We start from the raw sequence: 20,415 nt of genomic DNA, 5'->3' as shown, positions 1-20,415 counted from the left end.
TGTCTCTCAATAATGAATAGACGTTAAAAAAATTTTTTTTCTTCAATGAAAAAACTAAAATTTTTTTTTTTATTTTTCCAATTTTAGTGAGAAATAATTGATGGACACCTTTTTTTTTTTTTTTTTTTTTGGATGACTATAGCTTTATAGGATAGCTTGAAATCAGGAATTGTGATGCCTCCTGTTTTGTTCTTCTTTCTCAGGATTTCTTTGGCTATTTGGGATCTTTTGTGGTTCCATATAAATTTTAGAAGTGTTCTTTTCTACTTCTGTAAAGAACTGCCATTGGAATCTTGACAAGGATTGCATTGAGTCTATAGATGGCTTTTGGTAGTATTGACATTTTAACAATATTAGTTCTTCCAACCATGAACATGGAATATCTTTCATTTATTTGTGTCTTCTTCAATTTCTTTCATCGATGTCTTACAGTTTTCAGAGTAGAGATCTTTCACCTTCTTAGTTAAATGTATTCCCAAGTACTTTACTGTTTTTGATGCTGTTGTAAATGGAATCAATTTCTTTATTTCTTTTTCAGATAATTTATTGGTAGGTGTCTGTTTTAAAATATCTCGTTTAATCCTTACAACAACTGTGAGGTGGATGACCTTTTGCATTTTAGGAGAGAGGTGATTACAAAGGAGTAACAGACAGAGCTGGGAAGCCACTGAGAAAGGAACTGAACCCAGTTCTGTCTGACCCCCAAATCTCAGTTCCTATCACTATACGGAAGGCAAGTTCTCCATCCCGAGAGGGTGCTGGTAGGCTTCAAGCAATTTTTTTTTTATCTTTAAAAAAATTTTTTTAACGTTTATTTATTTTTGAGACAGAGAGACAGAGCATGAACAGGGGAGGGGCAGAGAGAGAGGGAGACACAGAATCGGAAGCAGGCTCCAGGCTCTGAGCCATCAGCCCAGAGCCCGACGCGGGGCTCGAACTCACGGAGCGAGATCATGACCTGAGCTGAAGTCGGACGCTCAACGGACTGAGCCACCCAGGCGCCCCTTCAAGCAATTTTTTTAAAACAGATGTTAGCTATCATCCCCCAGCCTCCCTTCCTCCAGCCCCAGACAACTACTAATCTACTTTCTGCCTGTATAGATTTACCTATTCTGGACATTTTATATAAATTCAATAATGCAATTTGTGGCCTTTTATGTCTAGCTTCTTTCACTCAGAGTAATGTTTTCAATGTTCATCCATGTCGTAGTGTGTAACCATACTTTATTACCTTTTTTTGGTTGAACAATAGTTTATTGTATAAATGTACCACATTTTGTTTATCCATTCATCAGTTGATGGACACTTCGTTGCTTCCACTTTTCAGCTGTTGTGAATAATGCTGCTGTGAACATTCATGCACTTTGCGGGGACACATGTTTTCATTTCTCTTGGGTCAAATGGAGTTAAATTGCTGGGTCAAATGGTTGCATTACCTTTTATAAGCCTCAGATCTAGCCTTCAGAGTAGGAACTACTACTATGTCTTTCTCAGTTGAGGAAACTGAAACTCAGAGAGGTAGAACACTTGCCCAAGGCCGGCCACACAGTGAATAAATGGTAGAGCACGGCTTGGAACCCAGGCAATCTAGCTCAGATTCCATGCTCATCCTGCCTCCAGGGTCTCAGAACTTTTATTTTACCGAAGAGGTGGTCTAATTCACCAGATACTGGATCTCAAAAAGCTGGGCCAGACTCCTCTGTACAAAGGTAGCCCAGTCAGGAATGGAATCTGAGGAGCCCAATGGGAGCTAGCCAAGTATCCTATTCATCTCGTGGGGTGACCAAGGATCTGGGGAACCGAGAGAAGGCTTAAGGTTAGGTCTTTTGAGTCCTCCCCAAAGATTTAATCCATTTTTGTGATAGTTTCTCCCGGACTACACTACCTTAAAGGTAAAATAAACAAGAGCTCCTGTAGGTAGTTTAGTGTGTGGCTCTACAGGTCAGCTGCCTGGGAGGGAGGAAGCCTCCATCACCTCTTTGTCCCTGTGTTTCCCATTTGCACCATACTCCTGCTCTGACGGCTATTCAAGCGCTGACTTGTCAGTTTTCTCCAAAGATGAGTTTTCAGAGAAGTGGAGAATGGGATAAGAAACCCTAGTGCAGGACTTCAGAGGTGCCTTGAGACGTTTACATGTCTGTGGGAGCAAGCTAGTCCAGATCCTTGCAAATTATGGAGGGAAAAAGTGGGACCAGGAGGGCGGATACTCTAAAAGTTAACCCTGTGGGGTCTGACCTTGGGGGCTGGGCAAGGAATTATGGTGCATTTCCATATCCCCCATGGATCCTCTCGATTTTGGTATCTCACTGCATTCCTTTATCTCTGTTCTAGCTAAATAATTGAGCTGTGGGTAGTTCAAAGTCTGCAATTCTCATTCAGGACCCTGGGTGTTTTTGTTCGCTGCTGCACAAAGTTCATTGCCTGGCACGTAGTAGGTAGGGTTGTTAGGTAAAATGCAAAAAGCCCAGTTAAAATTGGATTTTAAACAAAATGTGAATTATTTTTTCATAGTATGTCCCATTTGTTTACCTGAAATTCAAAGTTAATTGGGCTTCCTGTATTTTATCTGCTACATCTGCCAACCATACTAGTAGGATCTCAAAAAATATTTGTGGAATTTGCCCTGGCCCTGCCCTAAACTTGCAGCGTGACCTTTTGGCCAACACTGAGTCCCTCTCTGGGCCTCAGTTTATCTGTCTGAAGAGTGGGGGTTTGGACAGTGACCACAGCGCAGAGATCGCCAATGTAGGAAAGCGCTGGGTGAAATGCCAAAGAGCAGAAAGGGAGCTCGAGTCACGCGTACACCTACAGGCTGGGTACCACGCGCGACTCCGCTCACCAGGGTTGGGGAAGTCCCGATCCCGCCCCTGAGTCGCTGGGACGGACCCGGGCTGTCGCCAAGGATACCTGGGTAGCCAGGAGCCCCTCCCCCACAAGGCCACGCATTTCCGCTGCGTTGGAGCCTTCTGATTGGACGGCCGTCTGGACGCTACCACCAGCCCAGAGCTCGCTAAGGGGTGGGGGCGGGGTCTTGTCCCCGTGGGACTCTCGCCCTGAAGACCTGTGCTAGCAACCTGTCTAGGAGAGGATGGGTTTTTTGCCTCACACAGAGAAAAAGACTGAGGCTCGGGTCGAAAGTGTTTCCACTGCTTCTCCTACCAGAGCTTATGTTCATGCCTCTCCCTGAGAAAAGAGGGGGCGGGAAAGTGGGCAACGCACCCCTACCCGGAGCCTATTCGGTCCCAGGATCTGGAGCACCGGAAGTGTTGGCGACGTGTCAGTGCGCCCTACTCTAAACCTTCCCTCCCAGGCCACCTTTCCTATTCAGCTGCAGGATTCCGGGGCCGCCTGGGCACTGCACCCCGCCACTTCCGCATTGAACCGCCGCTTCAACCGAACTCCCCACCTCTGCGCGCGCTCCCTCTCGAGCCTGTTGGTTGGGCTGGCTCCTGGGAGTAGCCACGCCCTTTCCCTCGCCCGGAAGCCAATGGACGGGCGTCTCCCGGCTGGGCGATGGGTAATTAATGAGGGCCGGGCGCTGATTGGCTGTAGGGTCGTGGGGGGCTGGGCGGCGGGGTAGGTTGTTCCTGAGGTGGGAGGCGGCACCCGTGGCTGAGAAGGAGGCCTGAGAGCGACATGTCCCCGGCGACTGAAGCAGAGCGGCCCGTGGCGCTGTTTTTCTGAGCCCGGGGCGGCCTGGCGGCCGACTGAGGACGAGGGTCGGCGGAGGCTGCCCCCGCTGTGGTGGCCGCCATGCTGGAGGCCCGGGCGGTTGAGGGAGCCGGCGTGGCGCTCCTGCAACTGCTATTGCTGCTGCTGCTGCCGCCGGCGCTCCGGGGGCCGGGGCTCGGCGTGGTCTGCTCGGCGGGGGCCGGGCTGCCCGAGAGCGTCATTTGGGCGGTCAACGCGGGCGGCGAGGCGCATGTGGACGTGCACGGGATCCACTTCCGCAAGGACCCTTTGGAAGGTCGGGTGGGCCGAGGTGAGAGCCCCTCAGCCGAGCCGTGGGATCCGGGGCCTGCCATGCTGGGCGCAGTCGACCGAGGGCTGCGGGCTCTGAGCCCCTTCCTCGACCCTGGGGCCACGTCTCCGGAGCCAAGTCCGTCTCTGCGGTTTCCTCCGGGACCCGGTCAGAGCTCAGAGCCTGGCGCGGTCTCGAAGCTACGAAGAGAGATTGAGGCAGAGTTGGCGAGAAGTTATATTTGAACCTCACATCCTGCATTTTCTTAACCCCTCTCTTCCAGCCGATCTGGGAAACCAAAGACGAGGGCGGCTTGTTGCCACCTCGAGGCCTCACGGGTCGTAGGTTATCAGTGTCCCAGGCCTGGGTGGTTTTGCTGTGCTGTATTACGACCGTTCCTACTAGATTCTTGCCATCCCAGAAATCGGCCGCTTTCCTTACCCCTTCTGCAGGAGCGGGGCTTGATTCTTAGCCGGAATAGAAAGGAATCTTCGAAGACGATGAGCCAGGAAAGTTTGATTGTAGCCTCCTCCTGCTCCCCCCTTTAGAGTGAGGACTATGTGTGCTCAAAAGTAGAAGCTGAGGCCACCCCAGAGGGTGGTTATACTGAAGCCATCCTGCACGTGAGGCTGGTGGAGTGTCAACTGGGTCAGCCAGTGGAACCTTCGGAGTATTCTATCCGAGAGTGTGTAGAGCGTGTAGCGCCTACCCTAAGAAGTCTTGAGGGGTAGGATTCCAGTGTATGGGGAAAATGATTCTGACTTAACTGACCAGCAACAGTAGTTTTCACAGAGCTGCGCAGTTCTCAGAGTTAGTGTAAGAATGGCGGGGTGGGGGTGGGGGGGAGCTGGCTAAAAATGCAGATTCCAGACCTAATAGATTAAACCCACGTTTCTGCACCAGGGGCTTCTGATGTTGGGCATCCTCAGACCAGACTTTGGGAAAATCTGCTCTAGACGCTTTCTTCTGTTAAGTGGGATTGGACAACAGGTTTAAGAGGGAAGTTCCTTATTTCGTGTGTTGGAAGGAGATTTATGTTGTATGCTGGGTTCAGAGGCTGCCAAATTGGCAGTGTGCCATCTCCAGAAAGCTAAGAGACAGACTTTCTCTCATTCTTTCCACGATGCCCAGATTTGGCTCTTGCCTTTACGAAAGGGTTTAACTTCGTTCTTCCAAGTTAGTTGCAGTGTCCTGGAGTTTGTTGTATTCGAGGGTTTATTGCTTCCATACATGTGAGGATGTTGGGACACAGGGCTGTTTTCTGAAGTTCTGTGTTTGTCTTGGAATTTACTTAGCCCTGGCATGTAGGTCTCAGTGGCCTGGGTTCAGCTGAGTCAGGGCCCCAGTCTTTAGCAGCTGTAACAGCAGCCGAAGCCAGACTTCACATAAGCACGAGGTCACTGCTGTCTCCATCCTGGACCCTTCCTCTTTCTTCATGGGTGTGGGCAGGGAGGAAGGAGCTCTTGAGGAAACTAGAGACCGTTTGTGGACTTTGCCTCTTGAGATAGGAATGGTGAGGACGTGTGCAGATGGTATCTTTCACTTGACAGATACCAGGCTTTACATATTACATGATCCTATTAGGTTTATTGTGCCGAGGAAAAAGCTAACACCATGCAGGTTCAGTTCCCAGTTCAGAAATCCTGGTTTTAATTTGCTGGTGCAGGTGATTTGCAGGGGGAGGGTGTGGTGCTGATCAGCAGTCAGCCAGGCTCTCTGTCCTTGGGTTATTGGCTCATGGTTGCAATTTCTTTGGAGGGGTTTATTGTAGCAGGTAAAATTACATGAGACCTACCAAAGCTCGTGCGTACTGGAATCCTGTCTTGGACCCCAGCCTTTGGGGTGCTCTATAAACAGAGGTTCCCTGCTCCACTCTGTCAGAGTGTAACAGACAGGGGCCATGAATTGTAGCGGTAGGAAGGGGTGGATGGAGAGTGGAGGCTGGTTGTCAACTGTGGCTTGGACCAGCCTGTTGAATCATTGCACTTACTGGGTTCCTGACTGAGAGTAGCATTTTGGTGGCCTTAGATCTGGGTCTTCGATTCGATTCAGCTTCCATTCTCCGGAGGCATCTCTGTAGTTTCTGTGCTAAGGAGTCGGTGCCACCAAGGGAAGTGTAGCTGTTCACTCTGCCTTCCCTTCCCTGGCACTGTTTGGGTGGGATGTGCCAGGTATTTGGAGACCCTTGCTCCCTGCAGCTATTACACTAATTGCAGTAGGAGCTGTATGTCTAATTTCTTTTGCCACATGCCGGCGATACTGTTTCCAGCATTGGTTCGTTTTATGTTGAATGGATTTAGGCATTTGTTGCCAAGTTAATCCAGATAAGGGTTTGGCCTGCTTTTGAACTTGGTGTTTCTCTATAGTGTCTTTGTAGTTCAGCATTCTTGTAACCGTGAGTGGCTTAGGGCACCTAGTGGCTTTTGCTTTCAAAGGCACTTCATAATGTTTATTGAATTTCATTTCTGCCTTGAGGGTAGCTAGTGCTCACAGGAGATCCTCATAGCCTGGGAAAGGCTTTTTCAACTTGTGGGCTTCACCAGATGGAAATATCACTATAGAGTGCTCAACTTGGGGCTTTGGCATGCTGCAAATTCCAGGTTCTTGCTCATTCTGGGTTCCTCCTGACTCAGGAGGAAAAGGCCTGGTTATTTGGCCTGAGGGCCCAGGACTTGGCCTGGTTTTAGGAGAGGCTATTTCCTCTTCATAGAAAGATATCTGCCAATCATTTGTATGACCTTGAAGAACAGGCTTTATCTCTCTGGGCCTTGTTTTCCTTTGTACTATAACTTCTCGTGCTCTAGAAATCAGTGACCTGAGTCTGAAAACTCTCTTGCCCAGAGTGGGTTTAAGTGTCTCTATCTTTCTCTGTTCTTGATAACCTTTCACATGAAGTTATAAGTAGGGCAGAACATGGTTCCAGAGGGGAAAAAAGGTGGCTAAGGGCCTGAACCTATTAGATTACTAATTCTGCAGGCCTAAGGAAGACCCTTTTCTGGGCAGCCTTCCTTTTGGCTGGGGAGGGATTTGGCTCTGGGGAGATTAGAGCATGAAAGATGCTGAGGGTCACTGCTGTGTCTGATTTGCTTAAGGCTGTGGGATTTGTTTAGAATTTTCTCTCCATACTTTCGCCTAAGAGGCCGGCTTCATCTGCAGGCCCTCTCAGTAGCAGAAGTTCACAGGTAGAGAACTTAGGTAGGCGGTATCCCCATTTTACAGGTGAAAAAACACCTAGAGATAATAATCTGTTCCAAATCATATAGTAGTTTGCAGGGCCAGGGTTCAAATCCAGGCCTGTCTTACTCTCAAACTGGAGCTGAATTTTTTTAAGTCGCCTGGCTCCTCCATTGTCCTGAACTAAGTAAGAAACAGCAGACATAATGTAGGCCCTTTGGCCCTTCCTTTTTGATTAACCGAATCCTCAAGGTTCCCCGCCTCAGTGCATTCAGAATAATTCTTTATGGACTCGCCTTGCGTGAGAAGGAAGTGACTGAGAAGAATAAGCTAGCGGTCAGGTGGGAGGCCTAACCTCGGGGTGGCAAGGGTGGGGTGGCAAGGGTGGAGTGCCACAGCAGCTCTGCAGTGGTGGTCTCGTGTAGGACAGCTTCCAGCTCATTCTGGCTTTTTCACTGCTGTGGTTCCTCACCGCAGTTTTCCAATTTTTTATTACTTCCATTTCCACTTGGTCCATTCCCTAAACTCCTGGGAGTGGAGGCATCTTTTTTTTTTTTTTTTTTTTTTTTTTTTTGGTGCTTATTGTGTGCATATGCTTGCCTGGGTGGCATACCTTTATGTCTGTCTGTGTCTCTATGAGGCACTGTATTAAGATGTTTACAGATCTCCCTACATGCAACCTGTGGGATAGGTTGTTATCCCCATTTTATAGGTGAGAAGACAAATCGTTCCACACCACATGCTAGGCGGCGGAGCCAGGATTCAAATCCAGGCCTGTCTTACTCTCAAACTGGGGCTGAATTTTTCAAACAGCCTGGTTCCTCCATTGTCCCGAACTAAGAAGCAGCAGACATAATGTAGGCCCTTTGGCCGCCTTCCTTTCTGGTTAACTGTCTGAGCTATATTGTGCCAACTTCAGCAGTGTGCTGACTGTGTACACGTCACTGTATTTTAGAGAGATCTGTTTAGCTGTGAATACCTAAAGTCTAAAGGGGAAAGAAAGAAACCCTTTTTACTGCTGCATCACTTGGGACTTGGACAAATGCAACTTTGCATGTGGCAGATCTCCTGGGAAAGCCACTTGGGCTTTACAGGAAAAATATTTAAAGGTAATTCCAAGGTTGTTAAGTAGTTTTTATTCACATGGCTGAGTTTTGTTAGTTGTGAGACTGCGGCTCTTACAGATTACATTACTGTCAGTTTCTCACTTTTTCCGCTCACGAGAAAGAAAGAAAGAAAGAAAAAAGATTCCCCACACATGTACAAAATTTCCTGTGTATGTAAAAAGCAAATGTAGTTAATGTTCCAAATTTGTAAGGATCATGGTCCTCCTGGAAGAAGGGAATTCTTAGAGCTCAAGTGGAAGAGAAATAGCAGTCTTTTAATCTTCATGGTATAAGGGTTTCAGCCTGGGAAAGAGCTGAGGCATGTTGGCAGTCCATCCTTTGTAGTGCTACTTGGCCACCCTTTGATTTCTTGAGAAGAAATAAAAAGAAAAAAGCCTGAAGACAAAAGCGCAATAAGTTTCCTGTTGCATTGTCTCATCAGGTCCATCTGATGTCACGGCTAACTGTTCACTTACAGGAACTGTTAACAGTTATGTTTATTTTTTTGAGGGCTTGACCTTAGCCGCTGGCTCTTTAGTTACTCTTTCACCTTCCTTAGAGATAAAAGATCCTGTTGGAGTTGTGGTGATTCAGATGATAAAGCTCCAGGGATGACTGCTCTTGGACATCTCCCAAAGGATCTAGGTGCCAAATGTCTTCAGAGTCATCATGTGAGATTGGAAGGTGGTCTTGAAATCTTAATCCCAGGCTGGAGGAGAGACTAGGCGGGTGTACTGAAATCATTGCTAAGTCTGCAGTTTGGAAAGTAGATTATGGAGCACTGGGAAACCTCACTGTGTTTACAGGATAAAGGAGTCAGAGAAGCTGCTCTTTGAAGGAGGAAGCATAGCTGTTCATCTCTGAGGCTGGAGTGCGGTCAGTGTCTAATATTTGAGGCAAGACCCCGGTTTAATTTGTTATGTGGTGGGGGGAGAAAAACATGTGTAATCTTGTCTCCTACTAAGGTTGGGGGAAGAAGGCTGGGGGCAGTAGAGGTTTTTGGCTTTTTGATACTGACTCAAGGTATGTAACTTTTTACCTTTTTTTTAGTTTCTTGTGTTTTTTAATGTAAGCTTTACCCTCAGTGTGGGGCATAAACACTCATGACTCTGAGGTTAAGGGTCACATGCTGTATCAACTGAGCCAGCCAGGCACCTCTAACTTTTTACTTTTACCCTGCCTTATTCCTTATCAGTGTGTGAGATGGGAAAGGTGGCTCCCCCAGGACTTGGGCATCTTAGGCCAGAGGTGCCAATAGGACCTTGGCAGATTTTTTTTCCTGCGAGGATGGCTTAGCCCTATGGAAAGAATAGCATGGCTTCACTGCTCCTCAGGGACCTCCTTAGTTGCTGTTTGTTGGTTCAGCGAATCATCTTGAGTGCCTATTTATGTGCCAGGGACTTTGTTAGGTGCTGGGGCTACATTAGGAACTTTTTGGTTCTGAACTCTTTTGGATTAACGGGGGATACGTTCAGGAGAGAGTAGGTGAGGTTGAGTTTTGTGAGTTTGTGGGAAGTAAGGTGCTTGCATGTAAAAGAAATTAGAGAGTATCACGCCCTTCTTTTTGTGAGCATGTTTCTCTGGTATTTACCACCCTTGGAACTTTGTGAATGAAAATTATAAAAAGCAACTAAGCTGGTATCTTATTTGTAGTAAAGACAATGCAGAATGACTTGCCTAACATTTCCTGTTTGTTTTAGACCCTTGAGCTTTTCTGAATGAAAAAAACTCTTTGAACTTAATGGTCTTGCAGAGTTCCTGGCCATCCCCCCCTGTTTTATGAGGTTTCTCTGAAGCTCCCCTCTCAGGGAGCCAGGAGCTGTAGCTTTTGCCTGTTTTCTTCCTGTCACTCTCTGCGGTTGAGGAAAGTCATTTTAACAAGCTTCTAAGAAGTTCTTCTCTGAGGGTTAGGGAGCTGTTGGGGTGATTAGTGTTTGGTTTCTTTCACTTTTTCTTCCTTAGAGCCATTAGGCTCTCTGATGCTTGCCTTTGTGTCTGGTCTCTTTAAAGCCAGATGCAGAGGGGGTGGCCCCTTCCCCTGGGAGGGTTACTAGCATTGCCCCAGAAATGGCTCTGGCAGTTGTGGGGTCTCTGCAATTTTTGTGTGTCTTGACTCTGATGTGGTGTCTCTGTGTCTTTTGTCCCCAGCCTCCGACTATGGTATGAAACTGCCAATCCTGCGTTCCAACCCCGAGGACCAGATCCTGTATCAAACAGAGCGGTACAATGAGGAGACTTTTGGCTACGAAGTGCCCATCAAGGAGGAGGGGGACTACGTGCTGGTGTTGAAATTTGCTGAGGTCTACTTTGCACAGTCCCAGCAGAAGGTGAGGCCTGGTCAGTGGGACATTGCCACTCTTGGATAGTCCCCTGCTATGGGCCAGAGAATGTAAGAGCCTCCCCAGAAGGGAGGAACAGGTGAGCTTTGAGGAGAAGCTGGATTCCTTCTGCCCCTGGAGAAGCGATGTCCCGTTGCTCACAAGGCTGCACTTGCCTTGGGGGTTGGTGACAGAAGGCAATGCCAGACTCTTAGTTCTTGGCAACTAACTGATCCTGGTCGTCTTCCTTACTTGTCAGCACCTTCTTGTTTTTAGCCTTATTCTTTTCCTGTCTCTTCTTATGAATTTCCTTCTTTCCATGTTGAGCATTTTTTTTTTTTTCCATGTTGAGCTTTTTGTTTATATTCTTTGTTTCCTAAGGCCAGTATGAGACCTTGACCATGAAGGAACATGGCTTTGATTTGGCTCATGTAAAGAACTCTGTACCCTTGACTATATCCAGCTCTTTCATTTTAAAAATTATTTCTGAACTTGAAGCCCAAGCAGGTACATGATGTCCAGCTGCTAAAGGAGTATGAAGCTGATGGTTTTGACATTGTCTCTCTTTCTTTTTATTTTAATCGTGGAAGGTATTTGATGTGCGACTGAATGGCCATGTCGTGGTGAAGGACTTGGACATCTTTGATCGTGTTGGGCACAGCACAGCTCATGATGAAATCATCCCTATGAGCATCAGAAAGGGAAAGCTGAGTGTCCAAGGGGAGGTGTCCACCTTCACAGGGAAACTCTACATCGAGTTTGTAAAGGTAATGCTCTCCCTCTGCCTTCCCAGCTGAGGAGATGTTTAAAAGAGTGGGGGTGGGGGAATGTTTACTGCTGCGTGGTGCTGACCCCGGTTCTCCCATTTCCCAGGGGTACTATGACAATCCCAAAGTTTGTGCACTCTACATCATGGCTGGGACAGTGGATGGTAAGTGGTGTTTTTAACTTGCTTTTTTGCCTTGGTCTGAAGGATATGATTGAGGAAAGCCTTGGGGGAATAATTTAGCCATTCACTTTTGTATAAACACTTAAAGCCAAATTGTGGGGAATCCAAAGTCAGATGGATGGGGACGGGGTGCAGCATGGTGCTGACCATAGCTTTGGAGTAAGGTCTGTGTTCAGATTTTGCTGCTGCCACTTAATCAGCTGTTTGGTTTTGGACAAATTCCTTTAAGTTCACTGTAAATGGGGCTTAATAATGGTACCTACTGGTGTGCCTTGACCCTTCTAGTCTTGGAATCGCCTAAAACCTGTCCTTATTCTCTTTCTTTGACATCAATTTCCTGGGGGCAGAAAGGGAAAAGGCAAGAGGGAGGAGTCTTTCAGCGTTTCGGTGTGCTCTCGGGCATTGCTCAACCGCACTGGACAAAAGTCCACTTCCGAATGTCTCCTTGTCCTTGGGATCCAGCCTTAGGGTATATCACTTTCTCAGCATTGAGATGATCCTGGCTGCCAGCTTCCCAGGCTGATTTTTGCACAGAAAGCTGGTGTCTTAGTGACTTTTCTCTTCCATTCGGCCTCTGTACCCTTTCCCGAAACTCATCCTTAATGCAACAAGGAGCTCATCCTGTTGTCTTGATGTGTCCCAAGATGCTGGTGTTATGACATCTAGGCAGATATCTTGCCACAAAAACAGATTTGTAGCTTGAGTCCCTAAGGAGCAGGCAGAACAGAGGGGTGGTGTGTGCTGACAACCCAGGGCCCTGTAGCTCAGCTTTTCCTCAGTTGCTGTGTGAATCAGAAGGGCATATGGGATTGTGGAGGCTGCAGAAGGGATTTGAAAAGGTTAAGTTTTGGGTGTCGAGTCATTGCCACTGTTCAGTCCAGTCCTCACGGTTCTGAAGAAGTAGAAAAGGAAGGTGATAGGAAGCCTCCCTGGGGTAGGGCTTTTACTACATTTTAGTTAAATCTAAAAAAGACTGGTGTTTGCAGCCATCTGCTATTCTCTAGGCCAGGAGTTGTTTCTGCTACATCTGTTTTTTTGCTGTAGACCTTGCATAGGTCATAGCATCTCTTTATTGTGGCTCATTTATGGCTCTTAAGGGTCTCACTTAAACGGTGTGGGTCTTGGGGCACCTGGGTGGCTCAGTCGGTTGAGCATCCGACTTTGGCTCAGGTTGTGATCTCATGGTTTGTGGGTTCGTGCCTTGCGTCAAGCTCTGTGCTGACAGCTCGGAGCCTGGAACCTGCCTTGGATTCTGTGTCTCCCTCTCTGCCCCTCCCCTGCTCGCACTCTGTCTCTCTCCCTCTCAAAAATAAATAAACATTAAAAAAAAATTTTTTTTTAAATGGTGTGGGTCTTACTTAAAAGATGTCTACTTTCTTGTGTCAGATGTACCAAAGCTGCAGCCTCATCCAGGACTGGAGAAGAAAGAAGAGGAAGAAGAAGAAGAAGAATACGATGAAGGGTCTAATCTCAAAAGACAGACCAATAAGAATCGGGTGCAGTCAGGTCCCCGCACGCCCAACCCCTATGCCTCGGACAACAGCAGCCTCATGTTTCCCATCCTGGTGGCCTTTGGAGTCTTCATTCCAACCCTCTTCTGCCTCTGCCGGTTGTGAGAACAAATACCATCCTGAACAGGGTGAAGGGGTGTGGGAAAGAAACCGAACATGTTGGTTTTGGTTTCTGTATTTTTCACAGTGATTAACAGACAAACAAACAAAACCACACACAAAAATTAAAGGAGAAAAAAAGAGGCAGAGTGGGTAGAGAGCAGCCCTTATCCACCACTGGTCCCAGCCCTGCTTCAGTCCTCGTGCTCTCTTTGTGGCTGGCCCCAGCCGTCTCTTTCCTCTCCAGGGTACTTAAGGTGAAGCAGATCCTCCATGTTCAAGGAGCCCCATCTGCACACCTAGTGGAAAGGACTCTGAACCCAGAGCAGACGTGGTTCCTTTTTTTAGGTTAGAAATTAACAGCAGGGAAATGTCATCTTATTACCTGAGAAGACCAGCGCTGGGAGTTGGGTATGTTCTGAAGTTATGTCCAGATAAGTTTTCAGATGTCCTGGGATTGAAAGTGTGTGTGCTTTGTGTATGTGTGAAGGTGTATAATTTGTACGATAAAGACGAAAACAGAAGGGGGATTAAAAAAAAAAAAAAAAAAAAGAAAAGAAAATTAGATACTTCCTTACTTGGAAGCCTTTCTGGTTTCAGCCCAGTGATGGTTCCACCTTAAGTGTTTGCGCTTTGTCATTGCTTGTCTCCCTGACATATGCCAGTTAGAGGACTGTCTGGTATCCAAGACGATTAGTTTATGTCAGGTCCTCAAGTTGCCTCTGACTTGTTACCACAACAAATCATTTTGATTTCAGTGCCTGTTGGGGACTTTGATTTCTTCTCATTTTTTTCCCCCTTTAATCTGGCCCATTTGAAATCTCTTCTCTCTCTCTCAATCATCCCGCTAAGTTATTGCCAAGAAGGGAAGGCGACCTGGGGATTTGGGGTTCCCTCTGCTTGAATGTCGTATCCTCTACCACCTCACCTTGTTGGTACCTCCCTCCCTGGATCTCTGAGCCAGCAGCCAGGAGGACCTGACCCAGCAGTTCTTTTACTGGCCCCTTTGTAGGGTCTTGCTGCCAGGGGACAGGGATGCTTTCCAGCCTGCAGCAACAGAACACTTGACCTTAAAAGTCTTTTCTGGTCTTTGGATTAGAAAAGGCTTATGTTAGCATAACTTAAGAGCCACCTCAGAGACTTGAGCCCTACTAAGTGACTGACCACTGTTTAGAGTGTCTATCTAGTATTTGATGTTCATTTATTCCCATGTCCTTCTGTGTCACAAGTCAACCAGTTTTGGTTTATGCCTAGAGCTGCCCCAAGAAATTAGACTCATTGTCTGTATCTGGCCCACTGGCGCCTCTTCCCGATCCTAGCAGTCTGCCCCTTTCCTTTCATTTCCCTGTCTGAGCTGCAGTTGGGTTCTTGGTGTGACGGAGCTGAAAGATTTCTAGTCAGCCATAGTCCTGGCAGCTCTGAAGCCAGCCTTAGCATCAAGTGGCTGTCTTCAATCCCCTGGAAAAACTTGTACAGGAAATGAAGGTTCCCTGTTGCCTTTTCTTTCTGGTCACTGTTATTCTTTTCCCAGTTAGAGCAACAATGAGGGAGGACCCAACCAAGCTACACAGAGTTTTGTGGGTGGAAAGCAGCAGGGTTAGCTTCCGCTTGGGCTAGAGCAGCATAGAATCTCAGACCAGGCTCATCTTTTTAGAATGTGTTTAATTTTGTCTTTTTTTTTTTTTTTTTTTTTTTTGATGTGTTTGAAGAGCTCCACGCATTTGAATTGCTTATGTGACAAAGTAAGTAGCTCTTGGGCTCATGGCCTGGGTTTTGGCTCTTAATGAGTTACTCTGGGCCAACATTTAGTCCTTTGAGAGTGGGAGCCCTTTATTTTAGCTGTGACTTAGGCCTCAGTAGTAGGGGATTGAGTCAGGCATCTGGATGACTGTGGCCTGAGGCCGCAATAAGGGGAACACTTCCTGGAGTGCTTCACAAAGCTCCCTGCTTTGAAGGATGGCATCCTGTAGCCTTGGTCCGGGGCACCCCTTGCCCAGGGCAATGGACGTCCTGACTAATTGGGCTTCTGACAGTGGCTTTGGTTCCCCTTCCATCAGATCTCCTCAAAGCTGTAGGCCACTGTCAATGGAGTAGACAAGAGGAGGAAGGAGGACTCGCTGCCTCCATTTTGCCTTGTTTGTTAGTTTGCCTGGGTCTTTGAGGAAGGAGGGGTCCCGCCTACTCACCTCAACCCATCCCTTCAGTGACTCAGAGTCTCAGAAGGAAACCCTGGCTCCTGGGGCCATTTCCTAACGGTACTGTAAGCCAAGCAGCTTTGCTTCCAAGCCCACCCCTGTTTCCAAGCTCACTCCTTTCCCCTGAGCCCAGGGATAGGGATGGGCATTTTCCTCTGCTTGTGTCCGAAAGGAAGGAACATCTTTCTATGGCTCACAAAAACTAAAGGAGAAGTGAGGAAACAGGAAGAAGTATGGTGGGGGGCTGGGGTAGAGTCCCCTGGAGCCAAGTCCACCCAGCTAACAGCTGCCCAGGGCTGGTCACAGCTGGCCCATGATGCTGAACTTGAAAGCTTTTTTTTTTGTTCGGGGAGGGGGGGGCTCCTTCAAGATGATATAGGTACATGAAGTTTAGGTTAAAGGGGTGGGGTGGGGCACTCTTTATTTTTATTTTTGTATAGTGTACGTCACAAATTACTCTGTTCGTTGTTTGCTTTTTGCACTGTTTGTTCTCCTGCCTGTATTTTGAGCTAGTGCTAGGACCAGGCAGCTACGCTGTAGGGAGTCTATCTGGGGTTGGGGAGGTGATGAGGGATGCCACTTAGCTCTGGGGAAGGGGAGGCCTGGACTCTTCTACTGGATCCATGCACTGTCCTAGGTTTTTAGATCTCCCTGAGCCCAGCTGGCCAAAGCCAAGAGCAGACGGCCAAGATGAAACTCCTTTTGCCAGGAATGTGGCTTCGGTTCAGTTTCTGGGTGGACCACGTTAAGATGTTCTGCTGGGGATAGACTGAGAGTCTTCAGTGTAGCTCTGATTTGGGTCAGGGGCCAGCTGGCCTTTTTGGGTTTCACTCATGCTGACTGAAACATCCTGCCAGGAAATAATCTGTGGGACTCATGTCCCCTAAACCAGATCCATATTTCTGTAACATCTCCACTATGGAGGAGAAGCTGCTCAGTGGATATCTTGAATTCTGGTGACTTGAAAAATGGTTATCTTCGAGTGTCAGTGGTGTTAGACTCCCGGGTGGTGGGGGTGGGGGCGGCACAGGACCTGTAGGGTCACTACCGGCTGGTTTGAGAATGTAACCTTTTCTCTTTTTTCCACTGTTTGCCTAAGAGATACTGGCCTGAAATTGGGAGAGCACATTAGGAGGTCAATTAGGCTTTGAAGAGATGGGGTGAAGTTCAAGTTAAGTTTACCTGCCCCTTTCTGTGTCTGGAAACTAATCTGGTTTTGGAATTGTGTTTTGACTTCTTTATCTTTTTAGAGAAGCTTCTGTTTTAAGGAATTTCTCTTCCTTCTTATCCTGCTTCTACTTTCTCCTGGGAAGACCTGGCCATGGCTTCTAGAATCTCAGTTGAACTTCAGAAAACAGCAGCAGTATTTTCCCTTTCCTAGCACATATACTCCTTTCTCTAGAAATTGGCTCTCCTTGGGAAGACCAGGGAAAGAGTCCACGGGTTCTCTACCCTCCCTGGAGATTGGGGCAGGACCCACCCCGGTCAGCACAGTGCCTTTTCCTCTCCTGCTCTGAGCCAGGGTGGGCATTCCCTTTAGATTCAGGTCTGGGCAGGGGTCTTACAGTCCCTGCCGTGGGGCTGCTTCCCCATCCCTTTCTCCCCCTCCCCTTTGCTGGCCGGCTCTAACCTAATTCAGGTGTCTTCTTGCCTCGAGGAGCCTTAATGGCATCAAGTGGCAACATGTAATATTGTCCTCTATGCCTCTCCAAAGGACCTAGGAGAGCAGGTGAACTTTCCAAAGTGAGAGAGTAACAGATGCTCCTGTTCAAAACAAGGGAGGAGGAGGAGATGCTTGGGCCTCCTTCTGCTGTGGCCCTGGGGGAAAGGAGCCTGGGGTAAGGCTCAGTGATAGTGCGGAAGCAGAACCAGAAACACCCGGGATCTGTTCAGAAATCTTAGAAGTCTGCTTCTCTTCTATGGAAAGATATAATTAGGGATCAAAGAGCTCTAAAAATATTGCAAAGAAGCCTTAATGTTCAAGCTTCAGAGAGATCAGAGTAATTTCTCCCGTTCTGTCCGAGCTAGGACTCTTTCTGTATTTAGACCTCTTCTGGGGCAAGAGGGCTAGATTTCCTCATTTTATTACGAGACCAGATTGGCATCAGTGGGTCAGCTGCCCAGCTAGGGCGGATTTCTTCTTTGTACGTGGGTGGCTTGCTGCCGATCTAGTTTGTCCTTCCCCAGCTGCCTTTTGGGTGGCCTGCCTTCGGCTGCCAAATCATTTTGATAAGAGCAGATAATTTGGGGACTGGCTGGACTGGCAGAAGAAGAGCAGGATGGATCTCTTGGGACAGTCCCCTCCCACCCCCCACCCCCTCCAGGATCATAAAGACAAGGAGCCAGGATTGTGCCGGCAGCCAGGGAAACAGTAGTCCTGTTAGAGTTGGCAGGGAGGGCCCTGGCACCTCTCACATGCAGGCAGTCTTGTGAGGTGGGGGCACACAGCACCAGGAGAAGCAGAACTTCGTTCTCACCTCTATTTTGAGCTTCAGTGCTTTATTTCAGTGTGAGGGAAAACAACAACAAACTGAAGTGTGCTTTCCGTCCTTTGAAAGGACAACTGTCAGGAAAGGAGAGCCGAGTTGCCAGGTGGGAGGGGAGAATTGGCAGGGAGAGTCTTTACGGCAAAACCAGGAATGAGGCGTTCTTGACTCCTCTTCCCTGGCGTGTTACGATCCAGGGAATGAAAAGAAATTTGACCCTGGATTAGTTCCCTCTTTGGATCCTCCTTCCACCATGTTCTCACACACTAGGACCAGCTGCCCATTCTGAGCTCAGAGCAGCCTCTTCAACAATTATTGGCCTAACCTGGCTTGTCAGGAAACCACCCCTGCCTCCTTCCCCCCCCCCCCCCCCCCCCCCCCCCCCCGGGCCTGGCTGCTCTGTTCTATACCAAGTACAGGAGAAGAGTGGCAAGTTCTTAGTAGGCCTGGTAGCTCCTAGATTCCCATCCTCTCCCTGCCGCGGCGAAACAAACTGTAGCCACAACATGCATTTACAGCAGCACAGTTAGATGTGATTGAGGGGCTTTGAACCTGGCTGGCCAGGGAAAGCAGTGGGGGGTGGATAGAGCTGTCTTTCCTTCTGGGCTGTCTCCATCTGTCCCTACCCCTTACATGCCCCATCCTACTCCCACCAAAAAGTAAAAAAATCAGGATGTTTTTCACTGTCCATTGCTTTGTGTTTTAATAAACAATTTGCAGTGACACTGTTGAGATTGAGTTTGAACTTGATTGTGAAGCGGTGAAGTGATTGGGTGGGAAAAGGGAGACATGGGGGCTCACTTAGCTGCAAAGGGCTCTCCTGGGACAAGACCGGCGGCTTTTGTCCATTTTAGCCTCGTGTCTCTTGCTTCTGTTTTCGCCGGGATGTTTGGTTAAGAGAATGAAGTTCTGTAAAACTGCCTGGCCATTTCAGCCAGCAGTGCATTCAAGGAAAAATAAACAGTTGTTTTGTTTTGTTTCCACTTTCACTGGAATGCCAGGCCATGACTCGACTCTCCCTCCCAATGCACATCTTTCCCTCAGCTTCCATGACAGCCTGTGGACAGACCGAGCCCTGGGACGATTTTCTCTGCTTTCTCCTTTTCAGGTGTGTTGTCAGTGTTGAGTATACATTGGGAAGGATGTATATGCAGAAAGAGCAGGAAGGACTTTTTCCCCCTGTAATGAATCTACCTTGTTCACAGCTGAGAAGCATGAAACTCAAAAACCTTAATTTACCCCAGGCTAGTCAGTAAACAGTGAAGCCAGGTTTCAAATTCAGTCTATCTGCCTGCAAAGCCCCTGTTCTCTCTAAGCTATAAGGATAATTGTAGATATCCCTTAATGGAGCCCTTGAAATGGATGAGGCACAATGCCAAGCACTTTTACAGAAGTTATTTCTGTTTAATCTTCAACAAAACAGTTGGTATTAGCCTTACATAGGTGAAGTGACTTGCCCAAGGCCATAGAGCCAGCGTAGACGGAGCTAGGACTTTACACCAGGATTCTGGCTCATCATTACTCTCTATTACTCTGATTACCTTTCCTTTCCCCACCATGCTATGTGACTGGCTCCAGACTCCAGAACCTACCTGCTGTATTTCTCCAGCAAGAATGGAGGCTGCTGGTACCAGGAGAGTTTGGCCTACTTCCCTCAGTTATCCCTTAAAGGGCAGAATTCATTGCTCAGCTCCAAGAATGAGGCCAGTGTTGATGGCGTCTGTTCTCAGGGCCCAAATAAACCAGGAGGCCCACAGAGCCTCTTTCTTAGCTCGAGCCCACCCATAACTGGAGTTCTTTACTAATTCAGACCTAGCTGTTACTATTTCAAGTAGCTTTCCGCGAGCTGCCAAATGGGGGAAGAGACCTGAAGAAGCCTTGCTCTAGGGAGTTGCAGGGAGGAAAACTGACAGAAGATCTTGGGCCAAGTGCTGGGGGTTGGGTGAAACCGCTCCTTGGGTCCAGATCTTAATCTCGTGAAGGAAATCAGGCTCCCGGTTGGCTGGAGCCGGTGTGTCGGACCTTTCTCCATACTTAGTACCCCACCCCCACTCCGTCCCGTATAGAGGAAGAGAGAGGAGTTTTCTCCACATTTACTGGAAAGCTCGTTGCTATTAGCAGTGGTGAGGGGTCAAGGAAGAGAGGACGTGGAGCAGGGAGGTTCTGCAGTGGGATTGCCTCTGTTCTCTGACAGCCTGAGGTGGTAGGCACCTCACTGCAGGACTCTGGCCCTAGAGTCTTAGTTTTGTTTGTTGCCACCCACTTATATGTTAGTAAAAAATAACCCCACTTGCTCTTTTGGCTTGGCCTTGTGCTAAGACTTGCTGTCCTGGGTCTCCTTGCCCCTGCCACTGGAATCCATGTGTGGCTTCCTCAAGCCTGGTCCCTAGCTCATTTCCCCTCAGCTCTCTTCAGTCACCATGCTCTCCCATCCAGCTCCACCTCTTCTCCCCATCTGGTGTGCCTGCCCTCTGCTGAGGGGTCCTGGAGAAAGGCCGCTCAAATATATTGGCATCGTGACCACTCACGATTCACGCTCCCTGGTACCAGCATCGTGCTTTCGTTGCTGGTTTTGATCTCTTCACTACATCCAGGGAAGATGTGTGACTAGCTTGA

General features: G+C 48.0%; 1 protein-coding gene across 1 annotated transcript; it reads left to right on the top strand.

The window, feature by feature from the left end:
* Positions 1–3,598: 3,598 nt before the first annotated feature.
* MLEC (malectin) lies at positions 3,599–18,788 on the top strand. The gene is made up of 5 exons (XM_049619229.1): positions 3,599–3,982; positions 10,390–10,568; positions 11,150–11,326; positions 11,433–11,490; positions 12,895–18,788. The coding sequence occupies exons 1-5, from the start codon at positions 3,754–3,756 to the stop codon at positions 13,122–13,124; spliced, it is 873 nt and encodes a 290-aa protein (XP_049475186.1). The 5' UTR covers positions 3,599–3,753; the 3' UTR covers positions 13,125–18,788.
* The last annotated feature ends 1,627 nt before the right edge of the window (positions 18,789–20,415 follow it).

This window comes from Panthera uncia (assembly GCF_023721935.1).
Source record: "Panthera uncia isolate 11264 chromosome D3 unlocalized genomic scaffold, Puncia_PCG_1.0 HiC_scaffold_8, whole genome shotgun sequence".
NCBI classification, from domain to species: Eukaryota; Metazoa; Chordata; class Mammalia; order Carnivora; family Felidae; genus Panthera; species Panthera uncia.
Note: the sequence above shows the minus strand (reverse complement) of the source record. Positions and strands in the feature narration are given on the sequence as shown.